Source organism: Typopeltis vanoorti, chromosome 4 (genome assembly GCF_054136105.1).
Source record: "Typopeltis vanoorti isolate ZY-2024b chromosome 4, IOZ_Tvanoo_1.0, whole genome shotgun sequence".
NCBI lineage: Eukaryota > Metazoa > Arthropoda > Arachnida > Uropygi > Thelyphonidae > Typopeltis > Typopeltis vanoorti.
In genome coordinates, this window is record NC_143552.1 from 75,456,242 (window position 1) to 75,479,282 (window position 23,041).

At 36.4% G+C, this 23,041-nt stretch overlaps 1 protein-coding gene across 1 annotated transcript in view; it reads right to left on the reverse strand.

Annotated features, from left to right (window-relative positions):
• The window catches only part of LOC150107421 (transcription initiation factor TFIID subunit 1-like), a 688,572-nt gene that overhangs the window by 160,318 nt on the left and 505,213 nt on the right, over positions 1-23,041 (reverse strand). The window contains exon 27 of the mRNA XM_090391849.1: positions 8,751-8,847. Coding sequence (XP_090247975.1) covers positions 8,751-8,847 — 97 coding nt within the window. The remainder of the gene's footprint in view (positions 1-8,750; positions 8,848-23,041) is intronic.

A 23,041-nucleotide genomic window follows, 5' to 3' on the forward strand; every position in this document is an offset into this window, starting at 1 on the left:
GTGACAGAGAATGAGATAAGGACAGAGGTAGATAAACTGGAGGTGTTGAGGACATTAACAAATCTCAATACGAATACAGCCATAGAATTAGATGAGATATCAGCCTGTACATTACAGGAAAGTGCAAAAGAAATTACAGTACCCAGAACCAGACTAAGTCTCAGCACTGATATAGCATCAAGGGAGTAGAAACTGGGCAAAACAGTTCCCTTACATAAAGGTAGATGAAAGACTGATGTCACAAATTGTATATCCGATATATCCACCAGTTAGTATATCTGAAACAGTAGTTATAAATTGAAAAGTTGGTTAAAGACAGAATTCAGGAATTGGTAAATAGGAATATATGTGATTGGGGGGGGGGGGGGGAAGAGTTTTGAGAAAGGAATTTTTTAGCTTTCTATAATAAAGTGAGCTGATCTGGGTAAGGGAAATTGCTATACCATGTTACTGCTGGACTTTGCAAAAGTATTTGAAGATACTACATGGAACTGTATCACATAAGTTAGAACAAATGGGAATGGACATGATGACGGCTGATATAGTGATTATGATGGGAGGAATGGGTTGAATCTGTATGTAAGAGCAACTTATTTATGCAACTATATTAATGATACAAATATAATGATTAACAGAGGTGATTATAATGAAAAAATGACTGCATGTCCATCCTGATTGGATTTATTAAATGTGTAAGAATGTCTCCATAAGTGAAGCACTGGATATAAACAGGAATCTGAAACATGTAGTGAATATATTGTGGCCTTAAATTATTGGCATTATTTAGATATTCTATGAGAGGCAGATGTACTAACTGGTACTATGTAACAGAGGAGGGTGTGTGATGCTAGCCATATGAGATTTATTTAAGTCTAGTTAGGGTAGATAGTTATGGTTACAATATTAGTAACATTTCTCTAAGTAACGGGAGGGGGGGGGGCTATTTGGTGTAAGATGGAATATGACAAGATCAAATACATCATGGGTGTAGCTACAGACCTAGTGAATCAGCTGTGGGTACTAAAAAATAAATGATTAATCATGGTGGGTGATTAATTATCCAACACTGATTGGAATCTCATGGAGAGAGTGAAGCTGAATTTACTGCTGTTGCATGAAAATTTCCTTCAGCATGTGACAGAAGGAAAGTAAGGTCAAAGAATGTTAGAACTAATTACAGTGCCAGAGGGGTTTCAGTAAAAGTTGTTCAATTCATATGGCCATTCTATTTAGAAAAGGTTACATTCTAACCAACAAAGCAGAAAATTATGACAAACTAAGAATATTTGGTTCAATCTCACAGTATCACTTGCTAGATGAAAGATATTGACAGTGCATGGGGAGTATTTAAAAAATAAATCAATGATGCAATATCAGGATGTGACCTTAGAGTTGGAAGAATAACGGAGCAGGAGTGAAATAGATGTGCAATAATACTAAACAAGAGATTCTTAAGAAAAATGATGTGGAAGGAATACAATCTTCATACCAGAAGAGTTATAACTATTGTACGGAATTAGTATGGGAAAGAAAAAACTCCAAACTAAAGCCAATCCAAAAGAATTCTATAGTTATGTTGCAAATAAAAGAAAGAATAAATGCAATAGAACAAATGTGAATACAGATGGTATGCAGGTGACAGATGCATAAGAGATTTTTCATCTAATGAGTGCCATTTTACTAAAACATTATTAATCTGGTGTATGCAATATTACATTCAATGCTATCTCTATGGGGTGCTTAAGGGTCAAAGCTGTATAACTGAGAGGAGACCTCCACATAGCCTTTAAAGGAATGCGGAGAACTGACAAGGGCTTCTGAACTAATGTCCAATCCTCACCTTCTCGTGGTGCACCCTGTAGGGTATCTACTTGGATACTGAATGAATGAGGATGGGCTGGCAATTTGGGATTTAGCCGACCAAATTGTATTCTTATTGGTTAAACCAAAATAAAAAAAGATGGTACAACATGACAAAATTTCATTCTGGCTGGGGCGTCACCCAATTAAACAAGGCCCCCGTTGTTTTCGCCAGGGAGCCAGGGCGAACAGCGAAAAGTCAGCTACTGAAACAAATCTGAAAACAAACCCCAACTCAACATCACCAGAGTTAAAGATCGGTACTATCAATGTAAGAAACCTGAATGGCAAAGAAATGGAGCTAGCTGAGGAATTAGATAAGTATCAGATCAACATAATAGGGGTGACTGAAACAAAAAAGACAAAAACTGGTGAGATCTTTCTGAGCAATAAATACAAAATGTTATATTCAGGCAATGACAATCAAGGAAAAGAAGGAGTAGCCATAGTATTCAACACAAAATACGAGGCTAATCTTCTTGAATGGCAGTCAGTCTCAAATAGAGTAATGTGGGCAAATATGAGAATGGGGAACTGGACAATGAGACTTATTTGTGCTTATGGTCCCACAGAAGGGTCTGCTAAGGTAGAAGTGGAGGAATTTTTTGATGCTTTAGAAAAAGCAACTGACACAACGAAAAATGAAAAGTTGGTCCTTGTTGGGGATATAAATAGTAGAGTAGGAAATGATTGTGAGACATACAAAAATATTTTGAGAAAATTTGGAGAAAAGAGCAAAGCTAATAATAATGGCAAATATCTGTTGGATTTCTGCTCAGGACGTGGACTGGTTATTACTAACACCATGTTCCAACATAAAAATGTGCACAAATTCACATGGAGAGAAGAGGCTAGGAATAAGAAAAGTCTCATTGACTATGTTATTGATGTTTTCACCTTGGTGCAGGACACCAGAGTGTACAGAGGATTTGAAATTGGAAGTGATCACTATTTAGTCTTGAGCAGGATAAAACTGAATTTCATATTGAAAAGAATAACATGTAAGAAAGTTTTAAAGCGAATAAAAGTTGAGCAGCTCTCAGATGTGAACTGTAGACTAAAATACACAAAGATTATTGAAGAAAAAAATGAAAGAGTTTGAGAACAGGAACCAAACCTTGGAGATTCAGTGGCAAGCCTTAAAGAAAACATTGATTGATTCAGCCAGAAAGGCATTTGGTGAGGTTGTCTGCAAGGATAGAAAAATCAGAACTCCCTGGTGGACACAAGAAGTTAAAGAGGCAGTGAAGGAAAAGAAGAAAGCATATCAAACGTTCCTGTCAAAACTAGCTAAACAAAAGTCATGGGAGGACTTTGGCAAGAATATAGAAAATAAATATCAAGAAGGTTGCAAAATATTCTGGAGGTTGTTGAAGAAGCTTAGGAATGAAGGAAAGAGTGCTGTAAAAGGAGTTAGAGATGATAAAGGTGACATGGAAACGGGAGAAAAAGATATCCTTGAAGTATGGAGTAATTACTTTGAAAAACTGCTAAATGAAACAAGCAGTGATGACAGCACAGGTAAATAAACACTGACTAGGCATGCAGGCAGGAATACATATCCATACTTGAAGTAGAAAAAGCCATCAAAGGCTTGAAATGTGGAAAGGCAGCTGGAGTAGATGATATTCAACCAGAAATGCTGAAGTATGGTGGTATAAGAGTCTTACAGTGGCTGCACTGCATAGTTCAGAAAGCCTGGACAGAGGGACGAATTCCCGATGATTGGAGTAGAGCTCTCATAGTACCCATATATAAAAAGGGAAATAAAACTGAATGTGAGAATTACAGAGGTATTTCCCTACTGAGTGTTCTTGGCAAAATCTATGCAAGTATACTTGAGAAACGGTTGAGAAGAATTGTGGAAGAAAAGCTTGGTGAAGAACAAGCTGGATTCAATCCAAACAGAGGCTGTCAGGATCAGATCTTCACTTTATGACAAATAGTCCAGAAAGTATGGGAATATAACACAGATCTGTATTTAAGTTTTGTCGATTTGCAAAAGGCATATGACAGGGTGCCAAGAGAGAAGCTATTCAATATGCTACAGTTATATGGTGTCAATGGGGCATTATATCAAGCAATACTTAGTCTTTATTTGAGTTGCAAGTCAGCAGTTAGAATTGAAGGAAGTACAGGTTTAATGTTTTAATGTTAAATCTGGTGTGAAACAAGGATGTACATTATCCCCTCTGTTATTCATTATCTATATGGATCACATTATGAAGGAAAGTGGTATTAAACATGATATCAAAATTGGAGATGTTAATGTCAGCTCTTTGCTTTATGCGGATGATGTTATACTTTTAAATAAATCCGCTACAAGTCTGCAAGATTTTCTGAGTAAATTGAATAGCTGTTGTAATAGATATAGATATGGTATGAAGGTCAGCAATAAAAAGACAAAGACAATGAAAATAGGCAGAATCATTGAAAATGTCAACTGTGTTGTGAATGGAGAACCTGTGGAACAAGTAAAATATTTCAGCTACTTAGGCATGATTTTTAGAGAAGATGGTAAATTAAATATAGAAATAGACAAGAGAATCAGCAAAGCTGGTATGGTGGGAAGTCAATTGAATAAATTCATATGGAATAAGAGAGAAATTAGTCGGAACACTAAATTAGCTGTATACAAGACAGTGTTCAAGCCAGTTTTAACTTATGGATCTGAGAGCTGGGTCAGAAGTAAAACACTTGACCAAAGTCTAGAGACAGCAGATATGAGAGTCCTGAGAAAGATTATAGATGTGAACAGATGGCATCAATGGCAATATCATATTAAAAACGAGGATATTAGGAAAGAACTTGACATTGTCTGCATCCAGGAATGCGTTAGCAGAGCTAATCTCAGGTGGTATGGTCACCTAAACAGAATGGGTGAGGAAAGATTAGCAATACAAGTGTTCTCTGCCAGGTTGGCAGCAAAACGACCCAGAGGAAGACCAAGATATAGGTGGATTGATACGGTACAAAGTGCCTTAGACGATAGAAATAGAAGATCTGATAATTGGAGTCTTGACAAATAACAGACTGATTTGAAGGAAAATTGTAGATAGGAAGTTAGTAATGATATAATTTTTTCATGTAGTACTATCATATCCTGTACACCCCTTGTGGTTACATGGCAGGAATCTGATGATGATGCTATCTCTACAGCAGAGTAAGACATCAAGATGTATAAAGTACTGGAGCTGTTGCATAAATTGAATATGAACTTGGCAACAGGGACTAACAAGATATCAGCAGAGATGCTAAAAGTATTCAGCTGAAATGGCCGTTCTTTTTGACCTGGCTGTATAATTTGAGTCTCGGGCCCGAGGAAGCTTCAATAGGAGTGGAAAGTACATAAGATAATCCCATTGCACAAAAATTAGGGAAAGGCTGATATGTTTAGCTATCCACTTGTATCTCTGGAGTGATGGAAGATTTTGGAAAAGTTGTTTATTAAGAGAGACCTCCAGGAAGTCAGAGACTCATCGAGGGAGGCCACATACTACACACACCAGCTATCGTACTTATTCTTGAATACATTCACACTGCTTGCACTCACAACATCCAAAGGCAATCCATTCCAAACATGCACCACTCTCTAGTTTAGTGCTTGCATTCAAAAGTGTGTTGATAGAGAATCTATAATTAACAATAAAAAGCATGGATTTGCTAAAGAAAGTAAATCCATGTTTTTACTAAACATTTACTTTCATGATTTCCTAAAGAAAGTAAATCATAAAAGTAAATCATCCAAATTTATGATAATGTGATGACTGAGTTAGACAAGGGGAATGGATACACCATGATACCTTTGGACACTGCTAAAGCTTTTGAATGGATTCAGCATGGAAGACTTTTGCATAAGTTGGAGGATATGGGATTGGAATATAAACTACTAGTTTGAATAAGAGGATGGCTGACTGAAAATATTAAAAAGTGGTGTATGGAGAATGCCAGTCTACAATATTAAAGGTGACTGGGTGTATCTCAAGAATCAGTCCTTGGTTCACTGATGTTCACTATTTACATTAATGACAAGAGGGGAAGAACTTAAAAGATGCACAGCTATTTGCTGATGAGTTACATTAATGACATCAGGAAGAACTTAAAAGATGCACAGCTATTTGCTGATGAGCAAAGATAGGCAGGATAAAAAGGAATGCAGCTGACATGCAGCACTTGCAGAATGATGTACATAAGTTAGAAATGCAGGCATGTGAAAATGGTTATCAGCTCAATGTCAGTTATGTACTTTGGTGTAATAAGATATCCAAGTCTACTATACTAGCAGGATTATGCTAGAAGAAACTGATCAGGCTAGGGATCTTGGGTTGGTTAATTTGGATTTACAACCAAAGCAATTTAGACTATGAGGCTAGTGTATTATGTCTGTTACTTGAGTGTATTCTAATGGTTAGTTTGCCTATTTTGGGCAAACTAACCAAAGATACCAAAACAAAATTTCCAAGTTGGAAAATTCTTTTGCCTCCATGTGACAACAAATAACTTACCTTCAGTTGAAGAGCCCTGATAAATGTTCTTTGCACTCTAGATGGGATTCAAACCTGATGACATCAGGACTGTGGAATATAGATTATGAGAAGAGATTGAGAAATTGTGCTAGCAGATGCAAGCAGACTGGAGAGAGAGAGAAGGGGGGGGGTGATATGATAGATACCTACAAACTTTTGAACATTCATACAAGATACCAGTAGATGATTTTTCATTTTATGGAGGGGGGGGGGGGAGAGAGGGTAACCATGGAAGTTGAGAATGAATGCGGTCAAGAAAGGGATAAGAACTAGATTTTTCCTCTCATAAAGTGGTGACTGACTGGAATGGCTTGCCTCTAGTGGTGAGTGTAGATAGCATGAATGATTCAAGAGAAGGTATGATATGCATTGCAAGTGATATGTGGCCTCTCTCAATGAGTTCCTGAAGGTCTCTTGTAATAAAATCAAATTTATGCACAGCATTAAAGCAGGGATAAATTGGTTATAAGTCTTTATAATGCACAACATGACCACATCTGAACTAATGTGAACAGATGATTTCTTGGGATGTGGAAGTGGTGGAGGTGGTTCAGGGGTCAGTGACCAAAATGGTTTGTGAAATTCTCTCTATGAGGTTTCTATTCTCTCAACAAAGGTTTTGTGAGTTCAGCTAAAAGGCAAAAAAGAGAAAATATGAGAGAAAATATGTTACTAAAGGAATCTTTACAGAATAAATGCAAAAGAAATTTTCCAATACATGACTGGATGAGAAAAAATGATGGATCACCACTGGAAGTCATGTGAGCATGCAACAAGGATGTATGGGCTAGATTTTTGTGCTAGGAGAGAGTGGAAAATGAGTGGGACAAACTACCAGAGTCAGTCTTGAGTGTTTTGTCAGTAAAGTACTTTAAGGAATGTAGCCATTGTGGATGGCACTTTTCTTTGGGCTATGAATATGCCAATGCAATAAATAATAATCTACTTACATATTTAATTTGCCATCTTCTAATCATATTAAATATGTAAGTAGATCAAATAGCTGAAATGTTTCAGTTATTTGATCATGATGTTTTCAACTGCATGTAAATTTGTGCACATATTTATGTTGGAACATGGTGTTAGTAATAACTAGTCCAGGTCCTGAACAGAAATTCAGCAGGTTCTTATTATTAGCTTTGCTCTTTTCTCAAAATATTTCTATATATCTGGTAATCATTTCCTGTTCTGCTATTTAGATCTCCGAGACCAATTTTTACTTTATTCAATTGTTATTTTGTTGAATTGTTTATTGTCGACCTGGTTGGCCAAGCAGTTAGTGTATCCGCTCTCCAGCCAAAAGGCTGCGGGTTCGAATCCCACTGTGGGCATGGATGTTTGTAATTGTCTGTGAAAATACCAGTGGTGGTGGGTGGTAGATGGCACTGGTGTAGATGATGATGGTAGTTGCGGTTAGTTGTAGCTGATGGACTGAGTGGTGGAGACAGAGCTGTAGAGTAGGTACCCTCCCTCAATGAATATTTGGATTCCTTGGAGGGATCACGTAATAATAATAATAATAATAATTGTGTCAGCTGTTTTCTCTAATGCCTTCAAAAAATTAATCCACTTCTGTATTAGAACATTCTGTGAAACCATAGGCACCAATAAGTTCTCATTGTCCAGTTTTCGATTCTGATATTTGCCCGCATCACTCTACCTGATATTGTATACATTCAAGAAGATTATCCTCATATTTAGTGTTAAATACTATTTATCCTTGATTGTTATTGCCTGAATATAACATCTTATATTTGTTATTTGGAAAGATCTCTGGTGTTTTTGTCTTCTTTGTAATACCATAATGTCAATTTGGCTAATGCAATTCTTTTGCCAGTTCTGTTTCTTTTCCACTGATGCTTCTTATGTATACTGCAAATCTTGAACTCAGCTGATGTTGAGTTGAGACATGTTCCAGTAGCTGACATTTTGCTGCTTGCCCTAGTTCCTTGACAAAAACATTTGGGGCCTTGTTTACCAGTCATGCGAAAGCCAGCATGAAATTCTGTCATATTTTACCATCATTGTGCATTATAGTTTAAGCCAATAAGAATGCAATTTGGTTGGCTATATCCCAAATTGCTAGCCTATCCTTGTACGTTCAGTATCCAGGTACATAACACGATGCATCCAAGAGAAGGTAGTCTTGGTAGGTTCTCCGCATTCCTTGAAAGGCTATATTGAGGTCTCCTTCTGGTTACACAGCTTTGACCTTTAAGCAGCCTAACAATATTATCTTACAATTTTAAACAAGTATCTTAGGTAACTATTAACATGTGTTAGGTTAACTAGAATAGAACTTTTTTTTTTTAAATTAGCATTTGAAATTTTATATATCAATACATAAGCAAAAATAAAACTCACCTATTCTGAAGGTCAAAAACACGTTGGCATTCTTCTTTATACCTTTCCTGGTGTTCAGCTGCACTAAATCTATTACCCCTGGCAAACTTACTCATAGCTTAAATTAAGAAAGAATGTAGTTCATAATTCAAATATTATAAAATGTTATGAAATACAAAAGGGAAATTTTATTACTTTTATGTATAATTCTCATAAAATTATAGTCGTTATTTAAAAATAACTATTTTCAGCTGGTTTTCTTGTTTTATAGATTTATATAATTAAAAGTGAATGTTCAGAGAAAAACCATTACATCATAAAATCGATGTCTTAGTGAAGACTAGAAAACCTGAACAGTGATCTCAATCTTAAAAATCTTACAAAATGTTGTAACTTTACATGTGACATTAAGTTGAATAAAAAATTTGAAATGGTGTGCAAAGATCTATGAAAACCAACATCTGCTTTGAGTGTCACTGTTGAAGACTTTAAAGGACTGCTGTAAATATCTGCTGAATTTTTAACATAATTTTTAATTTTTAACAAGATTACTCACAGAATATCAATATTAATGTATTTAAACTGATTAATTTCACAGTAACTTACTAAATGATTTTTTAACTTCTGAATCATGATAATGGTGCAGTTAATTGTCTATACATTTCATATAATACTAATCTCGTAATCTCCAATGGCCCATATGATAATGTCATCATTATCATATCCTTTGAACATAAAGATAAGAGGGTCAAATTCCATCAAGGATGTGAAGACTCTTTAATAGTTGGGACATGATGAATTAGCCAGTTTCATATGGAAGTGGTCCAGTTTTTTCAACTTACAAAGCAAGACTCTGAAAGGGCCAAATGCTGCAAACTTGTCTCCTGCCCAAATGGCAGTCGCTCCTTCTGGTCCCTAGCCAAGGCCACTGGACGCAACTTCAGCCCACCCAGGTTTCCACCACTCTCAACACACCCAGATGGTACTGTAGTCACCTCATCAAAAGACAAGGCCAACTTATTTGCATCACTCTTCTCTTCCAATTCCTGCATTAATGACGTGGGCAATGTTCTCTCCACTCCAAAAAGAATGGCTCCTTTCATGTCTCCCATAGTCTTCTGACAAAAAGAAATCCAACAAATCTTGAATAACCTAAACACAAACAAGGCATCTGGTCCTGATGGTATCCCACTGTGTTAAAACATTGTGCCCCAGAACTAACACCTATCCAGCATTGTCTCTTCAATATATTCCTATACAACTGGCATCTACCCTAAAACATGGAAACAGACCCAAAAATTATGGAGAAGGCCATCAACAACCAACTCTTGAACCACCTAGAGACATACCAACCAATCAGTAACCAGCAATATGGATTCCACTACTTGCGATCTACAGCTGATCTCCTTGCTTTCACCATCCACCTATGGACCCAGGCCATGGAGAAATTTGGAGAAACTCACGTGGTTGCCCGTGACATTTCAAAGACATGCTCAGGTTTGACACAGGGACCTACTCAACAAACTGCCATCCTATAGTCTGTCTTCTTCACTCTGCAACTGGATTACCAACTTTCTCACTGGTTGCTCACTACATGTCATGGTGGACGGTTTACTCTCCTCAGATTTCCTCACCAAAGCAGGAGTACCCGAGGGTTTTGTTCTTTCACTCACTCTCTTCCTCATGTATATAAATGACCTGATCTCTCAGACATCCAATTCTATCCATAGCTTTGCTGATGACAGTATACTCCATTCCTTCTTCAACAAAACTTGTAGTGCTCAAGTATTAGAATCCTGAAGATCTACCATGACCAGTGACCTGAACTCAGATCTCCCAGCTATATCCTAGTGGGGCAAGGACACCCTTGTAAAGTTCAATGCCACCAAAATCCAGTTCTGTCTGATCTCTTACAAGAAAGAGCCTGCATCCCTCCCCCTTACCTTCAATAATACTGAGATATCCAAACACGATCAAATTTCTCTCCTTGGACTGAGTTCACCTCTGATGTTTCCTGGCACAATCATATTTCGACTATAGCTTCTGCACCTGCCAAAAAACCTAATTGTACTTTTTTTAGGCAAGACAGCACTTAACACCTTCTAACTTTATACAAAGTCCAAATCTGCCCAGCCATGGAATATTGCTCCCATATTTCGAATGGTGCACCAAAATCCTCTCCAACGTTACTCAATTCTATCCAGAAGAGGCAATCTGGCTAATTGATGATCCGTCTCACAAACTCACTTCAATCCCCCCCCTCTCTCTCTAGTTGTTCAGTTTCTGCTTTGTGCCTCTTCTACAGATACTTTCATGGACAGTGCTTTGCTGAATTGATCACTATTATTCCTCCACTCTCCTCCAAAATCATTAAAACAAAAGCCACTGCTAACTAACACCCTTTTACAGTCCACCTTAAAACTCACTGAACCAACTTTACTACATTTCCTTCTATCCTTTGGAACAATCTCCTCAACTCTGCCTTCCCCAAAGATTACAGCCTTCAATTCACGCAAAATGTGAAGAGACTCCTCCTTTCTTCTATTCCTCTTGATCACACACGGCACTAGTGTGCATAGGGCTTGTGGCGTTTTGTGTGTGGATCAGATATATAAAATAATAATAATAAAAAGCAAACTAGCCAGAGAATACATGCAATTTACTTATATAGCAGAGCATGAGATAGCATAAACCACCCTATCAGAGCCTTAATTAGGTTTCTATAAGGCCAAGTTACTTATATCTGACAGGTGACTGAGCCTAATTCATAAGATGAAAATGAATCTTAATGCTGTGAAAGTAAACCAAAGAGCTTTTGAAACTTGTCGACTTAAATGAATATTGCACAGTAAATATACTGAATAGTGATCTCTTATGATGAAAAACTACAGAGAAACTTGCAGATATTGATATACTTTCTTACCTAATGATGTTGATCAAATTGAGTTTTGACCAAGAAACTGAAATAATTCTTGCAGAAATGAAGTCTGTCATCCTTCACTCCACTTAAAAACCCAAAACCACTCTCCAAACCTTGGTTTTCAAACAAGTGCACCAGGTCTGTTAAAACAAAAAGTGGCAAATATCACAAGACTAAACACCTGAGATTTGAGTGCACTAGATATGATGATAATAATTCCTTTACTATAGCAATCACTATTGTCAGCATGGATATATGTAGACTACAAACTTACAAATATTGCCAATTCAGAAAGCAGAATGGAAGAGTATTATGGTATAAGAAATTGCAAAAGAAAAGACAGCAATGACAGAAAATGATCAAGGAATAACAGACTGAATTCAGAGATCTAGGAGAATGAATCAAGTGGAAGTTAAAATGAAATAATTAAGTGGTAGCTTATAAAAGGGAATATAATATAATAGAGAAGAAAATAGAAAAATAATAAAAAAATTAAAACAGAACATAAAATAGAATAAAAACATAGAGAAATAGAGAAACGTTTTGGAAATGTTTGGAAAAAAAAACAGAGCAAAAGCCATGTACCATCTGGATTCCTGTTCAGGATGTCAACTAGTCATTAACATGTTCCAACATAAAGAGATACCCATACATATGGAGAGACGACAAAAAAAAGTCTCATGTTATTGTTGATAACAATATCTTCAATGCTGATCCAGCATACAACATACACAGAGCATTTGAAACAGGAAGTGATCACTATTTAGTTTGCAGAATAAAATAGAATATCATATTAAAAAGAAAAGTTTGTAAGGAAGATTTAAAAAGAATCAAAGTTGAGAAGCTTTCAGAGATGAATTATGGACTCAAATACATAATTATTATTGAAGAAAAAAAAAAAAAAAGTTTTAAAAAAAGAACCAAACCTTGGATGTTCAGTGACAGATTCTGAAGAAAACTTCAATTCTGTTTTAATCCTTTCTGAGTGCTGTATACAATCCATTAAGCCTCCAATATGATGTCCTCACAGCACTTAAGCCTCTACGCACTGAAGAAAACATCCTACATTAACCAGGGAGACATGTGGTGAGGTTGACAAGGACAGAAAAATCAGGCTGTATTGGTGGACTTAGGAAGTTAAAGAGGCAGTCAAGGAAAAGAAGAAACCACATCAACATTTCCAGGCAACTAAGTCAGTATTGTGTTCTGAGAGAATACAGAGAAAAATATAAGTAAGTGAAACATATAAAGCATGAAGACTTTGATAGAAACAAAAAACATAAATGTCTATGTTCATTCTGAAGTTCATTCATACTGAATAAACTTAGGAATAAAGGAAAGAGAACTGTAAAAGGAATTAGACATGAAAATGCGATATGAAAACTGAAGATAAAAATATCCAAGATGTCTTGAGTAATTATCTTGAAAGATTGCTAAATGAAACAAGCAGTTACAGTAGAGCAGTATAAAACATCACTCAAGGTAGAAAAAGCCATCTAAAACCTGAAATGTGAGAAGGCAGCTGGAATAAGACGATATTCAACCAGAAATGATCAAGTAGAGGTTTTGTAAAAGGGATGTCTATTGTAAACTTTGCAAACTTATTGTAATCTCTGTTCTATTTGTGTTATCGTAAAACTGAAGCTCTATTTAATTTCCTTTGTCTTTATTTTACTTCTATATTTATGTTTTCTATTTTCATCTATACTTCGACTTACTTCTTCTATATCTCTATTCTTAATTAACTTTATTTAATCCCTCTTTTAACTTTATCTAATACTTTTATGTACTCTATTAACCTTAGTATCCTTGCTCTAACTTCAGTTTTTCTTTACTTATACCGGAGATCCCTAGCAATTTATTTTTGATATAATGACTACGCCACCAGCGGTCTCCCTGTGGTATAAGAAATATCAATACTTCTAGTAAAGTTCGCTTTCTATCTTAAGGCCCTTCTTAATAATATTTCATAGTTGTGGCTAACACTTAACTTCAAGTCGTAGCTATTTGTAAACTCCCCATTTACAAATAGCTATGTTTAGTTGGAAACAATGCATTGTATAAAAGATCATGCGGCATTCTTTGTAAATAAAACAAACATGTTTATTTGTACTGAAACAATCATACAATTTACCCATTAATGAATCACTACTTCTTACTCCACTCTAAGTTTAACACTTTAGAGGAAAACTTCCTTTGGAACATTTACGTAAGCATGCAACATAATACAAATCATTAAACCACTTAAAGAGAAAACTATCAGCCATTTACAATTTAGGAATTATCATGCCTTGTTAACTATAAATCCCAGGTCTCACTTTATATAAACTTCTCTTTATGCAAACTATTTTCAAACTATATATAGTAACTCTATAAACTTATCTGTCCTTCTAAAACAGTCTCTCATAACATAGATAAAATTACACTGAAAATAAACTCACGTGACTTCCTTTTCTCTATAGTGCACTTGTTCACATTTCCTTTACAGATTCCCAGGCTTCTTTTCTTCATCAGGTTTAGAGTTTTTCACCTGGAGATTTCATGAACACCGACATTTCATCGAAGAATGACTGGCGGAACCTGAAGCACAATTTTCCAGCATTATAGACTCAGGCAAAGGTCTGATGGTCGAGGCTTCATGCAGGTTGTTCCATTGGCAATGCATTAGGTTTAGCTCCACTGCTCCCATGGTAATTAATTGTCTCCTGGGGCTGTCGGTCTCAGCATCATCTGAATGGGACGAAAGTCGTGAATCAACGATACTCTCTCCTCTTTTCCTCCTTTCTCTTCTCTTTTCCATCAATCTCGATAATTTTTCTTTGAAGCCTTATATTCGGTTTCCGTGAGACCATGGACTAAGGTTTGAGACCCCTGAACATTCCCGCACAAACTCTTGACCTTCTCTCTTAAAAGCAGACTTCTAGCTCTCCCTGAAGAACACCTTAAATCATTATCAGAATGGCATAGTCATGTCAGATGTATGCTGCTCCTTTTAACACTGACCTTGAAGGTGGTATCGGACTGGCAAGTTTCTTTTACATCTTATATTAAATACTAACATGAATATATTTCCGATTTTTAAACGCATTGCCCTTGAACTTTTATTTACACAATTTAGCATGCTAATTCCTCTGGGTTTTAACATATGGGCTTCTAGTATTACTTACATAGAAAACTACAATATATTTCCGATTTCTAAGGCATTGCCCTTGAACTTGACATATTCATACATCTTCTATTTACACAATTTATCATGCTAATTCCTCTGAGTTTTAATATATGAGCTTTTTGTATTATTTACACAGAAAATCACAACTTTACTTTTGTGAATTTTGGATGCAAGTTCAAAATTGCATCGACTTTTACCCCTGTAAAAGTCGATGCAATAAAAAATGGAAAAATTTACGCTGCATCAAATTTTACAGTTTTATGCAGTGCAGCCAGTGTGAAACTGACTGCACCGCATAATTCAGAAGGCATGTTCAAAAGATCGAATTCTAGGTGTTTGGAGTAGAACTCTCATGGTACTATCTATAAAAAAAGAGGAAATGAAACTAAATGCAAGAGTTAGAGCGTTCCTGGTATATTTCAGAAAATGCTTAAAAAAGGAAAAAATGTAGAAAGGAAAAAGATGGGTTCAGGCCAAATAGAGGTTCTCAGGATCAAATATTTACTCTAAGACAAACCGTTGAGAAATCATGGGAATAAAACAAGGATCTATAAGTTTTGTAGATTCTGAAAAAGATTAGGAGAGCAAACAGATGGCATCAATGGCAGAATCGTATTAAAAACATGGATATTATTATTATCTGAGACCTCCAGGGAGTCAAGGACTCATCGAGGGAGGCTGTAAATTACCCAACCTAGCTATCATGCCTTCCCTTAAATTCATTTACACTAGATGCACTCACTACCAGTAAGGAAAATTATTCCACTCACTCACTGCTCTCTGGGAGAAAAACCTAGCTCTTAACCCTTTCTTGACTGAGAACAACCTTAACTTCCATGGATGTCCTCATGTTCTCTCCCCGCCTTCCATATAACGAAAAATTTCATCATTTGAAATGCTATAACACCCATTCAAAAGTTTATAGACCTCTATCATATCACTCCTCTTTCTCCTGTTAACCAGACTCTGTAATCCACACACTCGCAATCTTCATAATCTAAATCCCATAATCTGGATATAATCTTTGTAAGTCTTCTTTGTACCCCTTTCAACACTTCTTTATCCCCTTAGAACCCGGGAGACCAAATCTGCACACAGTAATTCAAGTGTGGTCTTATCAAAGCCTTATAAAGAGGAAAATTACTTCCTTATCCTTACATGTCAAGGTTCGCTTCAACACAGTAATTAATCTCCGAGTTGTATTTGCAACTTTTGCTATGTGACCTTTGAACTTTAAATTCTTATCTGCCAATACCCCAAGATCCCTTGCCTCTTCAGTTTCTTGTAGCATAACCCTGCTAAAATAATATGCCACTAGAACTCTAATCATGCCAGAGTGGATAACTTTACACTTATTAATATTAAACTGATAGCCATTTTCGTTTGCCCAGATTTCCAGTCTATTCAAATCATTTTGTAATTGCTGAATATCAGTAGCATCCCTGATTGCCCAGCCTATCTTCACATCATCAGCAAAAAATTGCAAATCTGATGATAGACCCTGCCTGATATCATTAACGTATAGATTGACAATAATGGCCCAAGGACTGAACTCTAAGGTACACCACTGATTACCTTAAATCTGGCAGATTCACACCCACTGAAAACCACTTTTTGATATCTGTCTGTCAACCATTCCCTGATCCAAGTCAATAGATTATATTCCAATCCCATATTCTCCAGTTTATGCAACAGCCTATCAAATGCCTTAGAAAAATCCAACATTACCATAGTTTATCCATTCCCTTTATCCAACTCGGCCGAAACATTGTTATAAAATATGAGCAAATTGCTAAAACATGACTTCCTTTAGTAAACCCATGCTGTTCCCTGCAGAGTATAGAATGCTTGTCTACCCATTTCTTCACTACCACACCAGAGATACTAATAGGTCGGTAGTTAGACACATCAGTTTTTGCACCACCCTTGTGCAATGGAACTATCCTACATTTCTTCCATTCCTGTGGTATCATTCCTGAGCTGAGACTCAAGTTATACAAATGTGTGAAAGGCCTAGACAATTCAGCTGAACATTACTTTAACAAACAGGCAGATATTCCATGTGTCCCTATGGACAAATTCTTATCCAGGTTATGCAAGAGCTCTTCAACCTCATTTTCATGAACCTCTAACTCTTCATCCAATGTAGCAGTAGCACCATGCACCAAATTATGAAGGAACTTAATATTGTTAGCATTCAGGAATGTGTTAGCAAACCTAATTGCAGGTGGCACAGCCACTTACACAGAATAGGACAGAAAAGGTTAGCAAATCAAGTGTTTTTTTTTTTTGGCCAGGATAACAGGAAAAAGACCGAGTAAGACGAAGATCAAAGTGGACTATAATAAAATATGCTTTGGAAAATCGTATCTTGAGATCTGATAACATTGGAATCCTGACAAATTTACATATAAAACAAAATGAATTATTTACAAGCTGGTAATTAAAAATACCTGTATTGTCAATTATCACTGAGTTTTCATAATGGATTATTATTGGATATGCATGTATCATCTTATCTTTAGATGGTGCTCAGTCATACCACAACATAACCATTTCTCTAAATCCAGAGTAATTTATTAAAAAAGGTGGCACACCATTTGGCAACTCCTATAGGTAGAGATGGTCTTGCTAATGTTTCTGGCTGGTATCTCCACTTGGGCCTGGCTCCCACTGAAGAGACCTCAATAAAGGTCGAAACTAGTCTGGGTAGTGGCCCTATCCTTAATGCATAACATTAGACATATCCACAAGGAGATGTGTTTTGCATTGTGGGAGATACTGAGATAGGAGTGATTTGTTTGCTCACACTTGGATAAAGGATTAAACTAAATTTATTACACAACATAACCAGTTAATTGTGACACAACAACCTGAAATAGAAATGCAGCAGACAACAGTAATTAGCTTATTTCTTAACCAGTTGATGTTAAGAAATGAGTGGTCACATTCTGCTTCCCAAAATATTTCTTAATATTGATTATAACCTAAATTTTTTTTGACTGTTTTCTCACTTGCTATCTGAGTTATTATACTGAATGGTTTGGTCTCCCTTTCCCCACCCTCCTCTTAAAAAAAAAAAGTGATTCAATACATATAAGTGTTAAAAGCAAAAACAGTGAAAAATAGCATTATTAATAAAATAAATAAATGGTGTTATATCGCTTATAAAACAAATGAATTTTTTTTTCACACACTAATAAATACACAATATATATATATAGTTAACATAATTGCTTCAAACCAAGTAGTTAAATAGGGTTAAAGTTAGCCATAGTATTAACAAAACTCATTATTGAGCAGATGCAGGAATAAAAATGTGACTATGATATATATTAGGTGACCGTGGTAGAATACATACAGGTAACATCTGACAAGTAAGATATTTGCCTGGCTGGTGAGTCAGAACAAATTTTTTCAAGCCCTGCATATTATGCTCTATTTTTTTAAAAAGTAAACCCTATAATTACCTGTCACTATAGAGGCATCTACTTATTTGACACAGGAATGTATATTGTGGGAGTGCTATTGTGAACCCAGAAATTTCATGAAGAAATAACTTCTGAGCAGTAATTTCTCATAGAAAGGCTTAGCCGTTGGTTATGCATTTTTACTAAATGGTTTAAGGAAATAAAGTATACTAAGATATACATTAAAATAAATTTTAATACACTTCCAATCTTTCGGCAACGTCACGTTGCTGAAATATTGGAAGTGTATTAAAATTTATTTTAATGTATATCCTAGTATACGTTGTTATTTCCTTAAACCATTTAGTAAAAACGCATAACCAACGTTTAAGCCTTTCCACGAGAATTACGATAATCCATGGAGATGCCACCGCACGTAAGGCACGCCATTACGGTAAAATGGAGTTACAGCTATCAAGACAATTAAATCGTCTCGCCTTCCTAAAATGCTGCCAGGATAACCAGGTAATCCCAAACTGTGTCAAATTTAAGCACCGTTTCTCTTCGCAAAAGGTCCTTCATATTTATGACCATGCCAGCTGAGCTTTTCTCAGGGAACAAATTGCTACGATTCGCCATTTCCTGAATGATGCTAACTTAGCTATCCAGGCACTCGAAGATGACCCTTCAAGCATTTTAAAAAAGTACGAGATCGTCACAACAAAAAATTTGAAAATTTAAGAAAGAACTCTAACTCAAAATCACAACTTCCTGCCGAAACGGTAGTCACCCTTTCGTCAGTTAGTGTGAAACCTGAAGCACTCGACGCTCTCTCATGTGGCCACAACTTCGTCATTGCGCCTAGAAGAATACCTGCTGAAGATATTACGATACGAATTGAACGTGGGATTTGACACCTTCCGAACCATGTCGCCAACAATATTAGACTGGATGTGGCTTGTGTTCTGACCAAAGCAAAACCACCAAAAACTAACATGCCCAGTAAGGAAATTAAATCTCTACTAGAATTAAAGAAAAAAAGAAATAATAATCACCAAAGTGGATAAAGGGAACGCCACAGTATGGCTTAACCAAAAGGATTACACAGGTAAGCTTAATGCTCTATTGTTAGATCAGGCTACTTACCTCCCTATTGAGTACAATCCCACCAACTCACAAATTAGAAAACTCCACAGGCTCCTTAAGAAGGTCACTTCTTGGCCTGTAGAAGTCACTAATAAATTAAAACCATTTAACTCCATACCCCCCCCTGTATTTATGGACTCCCAAAAATACATAAGGAAAATGTGCCATTACGTCCCATAGTGGATGGCAGGCACTGATTCCCCACGCATTACAAACTAGCTAAACATTTGGTCAAACCTCTCTCACACTATACTGGCAACACACCTTCACACATAAAAAACTCAGCCCACTTCAAAGCCAGCATAGAAAACCTTACACTCAAACACACTGACATAATGGTCAGTTTTGATGTCTCCTCCCTATTCACAAATTCACTCAAAGAATCCTTAGAGCTAATCCAAGCTAAATTTCCTCCCAATATCACAGTTTCAGTTCACAATGAACTCAGGTTATTTTGTTTGGCAAGAAAAATTCTACAAACAAATAGAAGGGACAGCCATGGGTTCTCCACTCTCCCCACCCTTGGCCAACTTTTATATGGAGGCTTTTGAAGAGAAAGCCATAAACTCTACCCCACGAAAACTAACCATATGGCATCGCTATGCTGACGATGTTTTGCTATTTGGCGACATGGTTCCGATGCACTCCTCTCCTTCTTAACACACCCAAACAACCAACACGCCAGAATCAAATTCACCCTGGAAGAAGAAACAACTGTCTTCCTTTCTTAGACACACTAGTCACCCGCCAACCTGATGGAACCTTGGTTTTCTTAGTCTACAGAAAACCCATCCATACAGGTAAATACATTCACCAACAATCCCCCCCACACAACAATATGGAGTCATTAAGACACTACACAACAGGGCTAAACTTATCTGTTCAAATGATAATCCCCTAACCACAGAACTAAACCACATTCTCAACACTTACTCAGCCAATGGCTACCCCCCCCCCCCCAAAAAAAAAAAAAAAATCCAAAAAATATCGAAACCAATAAACCACAACCCCCCTCACAACAAGGATTACTCTAAATCCATCACCAACCCTATATAAGAAGCACCTCGGAAAAAATTACAAAAATACAAACCATATAAAAAATTGGCATCCCTTATCTGCTCTACTAAAGACCCCTCCACCCCCCCAGAACTACCAGGTCCCTTGCAGCTGTAAGCTGTCCTACTTTGGCCAAACAGGCAGGACAGCTAATATCAGAATCTCATAACATAAGGACTACATCCAGTTTCACCAATACAGCCACTATGGTCTTGCAGACCATGCGCTTGATACCCACCATAGAATATGGTGGAAGAAAGTCACGATAATACACCGCAGTAAATTCAAATTGAAATCAGCCTCAGTCCTAAGAAACAATCCAAACCTCAACAAATTTGGTTCTATGAGACTGCCCCAAATTTGGGAGACCTAAATCAGAAGACCTTCAGCCCAATTGGCCAAGAACATTGCCCGCTAGGGGGCACCATCAGGTCTTTTAGGAGAAAGAATAACTTCCTGCTTCATCCTCATTTACTGTTTGTTTGGCCTGTGCGCATGTGTCTTATTTTTAAGTTCCTGTGAAAATGGCAACGTGACGTTGCCGAAATATTGGAAGTGTATTAAAATTTTTTTTAATGTATATCCTAGTATACGTTGCTATTTCCTTAAACCATTTAGTAAAAATGAGCAGTTATTTATTTGAATTAAATAGTCATGAAGTGTTACAAATATCAAGCCATTCACAGTGTGAATATATATCATATCACTATTGAAGCACACCTTAACAAACAATTTCATTCCTTATGAAGTGCTTGAGATAAACAATCTGCATGTATTTTTTATCAGCTGACAATGAGCAGAGACTAAACAGCATGCACTTGCTGGCACATTTATGCTGACTAAAATTTGCAGAGGAATTCAAGCAATGCAGGCTCTCAACAGCACAGACAGCTTAGTTCTACTCAGTAGATTATCTGCAGCTAAGAAAGGAAGTGTAATTATTCCTTGTGGTTTCCTAACAGGTAATTGTAGATTTTTTTTTTAATTGACGTTTATATTTAGGCATGTCAACAACTCAAAATAGTGTTGAATATATTTGGTGTACACTTTTAAACTGAGAATACAAAGTGAAATTAAAAATTATTAGATAGTAAAAAAAACGTCTGCCTCTTCCAAATTTACTGGTTGAAAGCAAAAGGATTGAAGTGAGGTATAAATAGAATGGTTTTTCTTAATAAAGTAAGTATTTTTTTTATACAAATTTCATCATCATCAAATTCCTGCCATGTACCCTCAAGGGGTGTACAGGATATGATAGTACTACATGAAAAAAATTACATGTTTACTAAATTCCTATCTACAATTTTCCTCCAAATCAGTCTGTTACTTGTCAAGACTCCAAAATTATCAGATCTTATATTTCTATCGTCTAAGGCACTTTGTACTGTATCAATCCACCTATATCTTGGTCTTCCTCTGGGTCGTTTTACTGCAAACCTGGCAGAGAACACTTGTTTTGTTAATCTTTCTTCGCCTATCCTGTTTAAGTGACCATACCACCTGAGATTAGCTCTGCTAACGCGTTCCTGGATGCTGACAATGTCAAGTTCTTTCCTAATATCGTCGTTTTTAATATATTGCCATTGATGCCATCTGTTCACGCCTATAATCTTTCTAAGGACTCTCATATCTGCGGTCTCTAGTCTTTGGTCAAGTGTTTAACTTCTCACCCAGCTCTCAGATCCATAAGTTAAAACTGGTTTGAACACTGTCTTGTATACAGCTAATTTAGTGTTCTGACTAATTTCTCCCTTATTCCATATGAATTTATTCAATTAACTTCCAACCATACCAGCTTTGCTGATTCTGTTGTCAATTTCTATATTTAATTTACCATCTTCAATAAAAATCATGCCTGAGTAGCTGAAACATTTCACTTGTTCCACAGGTTCTCCATTCACAACACAGTTGACATTTTCAATGATTCTGCCTATTTTCATTGTTTTTGGTCTTTTTATTGCTGACCTTCAAACCATATATATTGCAAAAGTTATTCAATTTAGTCAGGGAATCTTGCAGACTTGTAGCAGATTTATTTAGAAGTATAACATCGTTCGCATAAAGCAAAGAGCTGACATTAACATCTCCAATTTTGATATCATGTTTAATACCACTTTCCTTCATAACGTGATCCATATAGATAATGAATAACAGAGGGGATAATGTACATCCTTGTCTCACGCCAGATTTAACATTAAGACTCTTATACCACCATATTTCAGCATTTCTGGTCGAATATCATCTACTCCTGCTGATTTTAAATATTTCAAGCCTTTGATGGCTTTTTCTACTTCAAGTATGGCCATGTATTCCTGACTGCATGCCTGGTCAGTGTTTTTTTACCACTGTGCTGTCATCACTGCTTGTTTCATTTAGAAGTGTTTCAAAATAATTACTCCATACTTCAAGGATATCTTTCTTTTCTCCCATTTTCATGTCACCTTTATCATCTCTAACTCCTTTTACAGAACTCCTTCCTCCATTCCTAAACTTCTTCAACAACCTCCAGAATATTTTGGCACCTTTTTGATATTTATTTTCTATATTCTTGCCAAAGTCCTCCCATGACTTTGGTTTAGCTAGTTTTACACAGTGTTTAGCATTCTTGCAT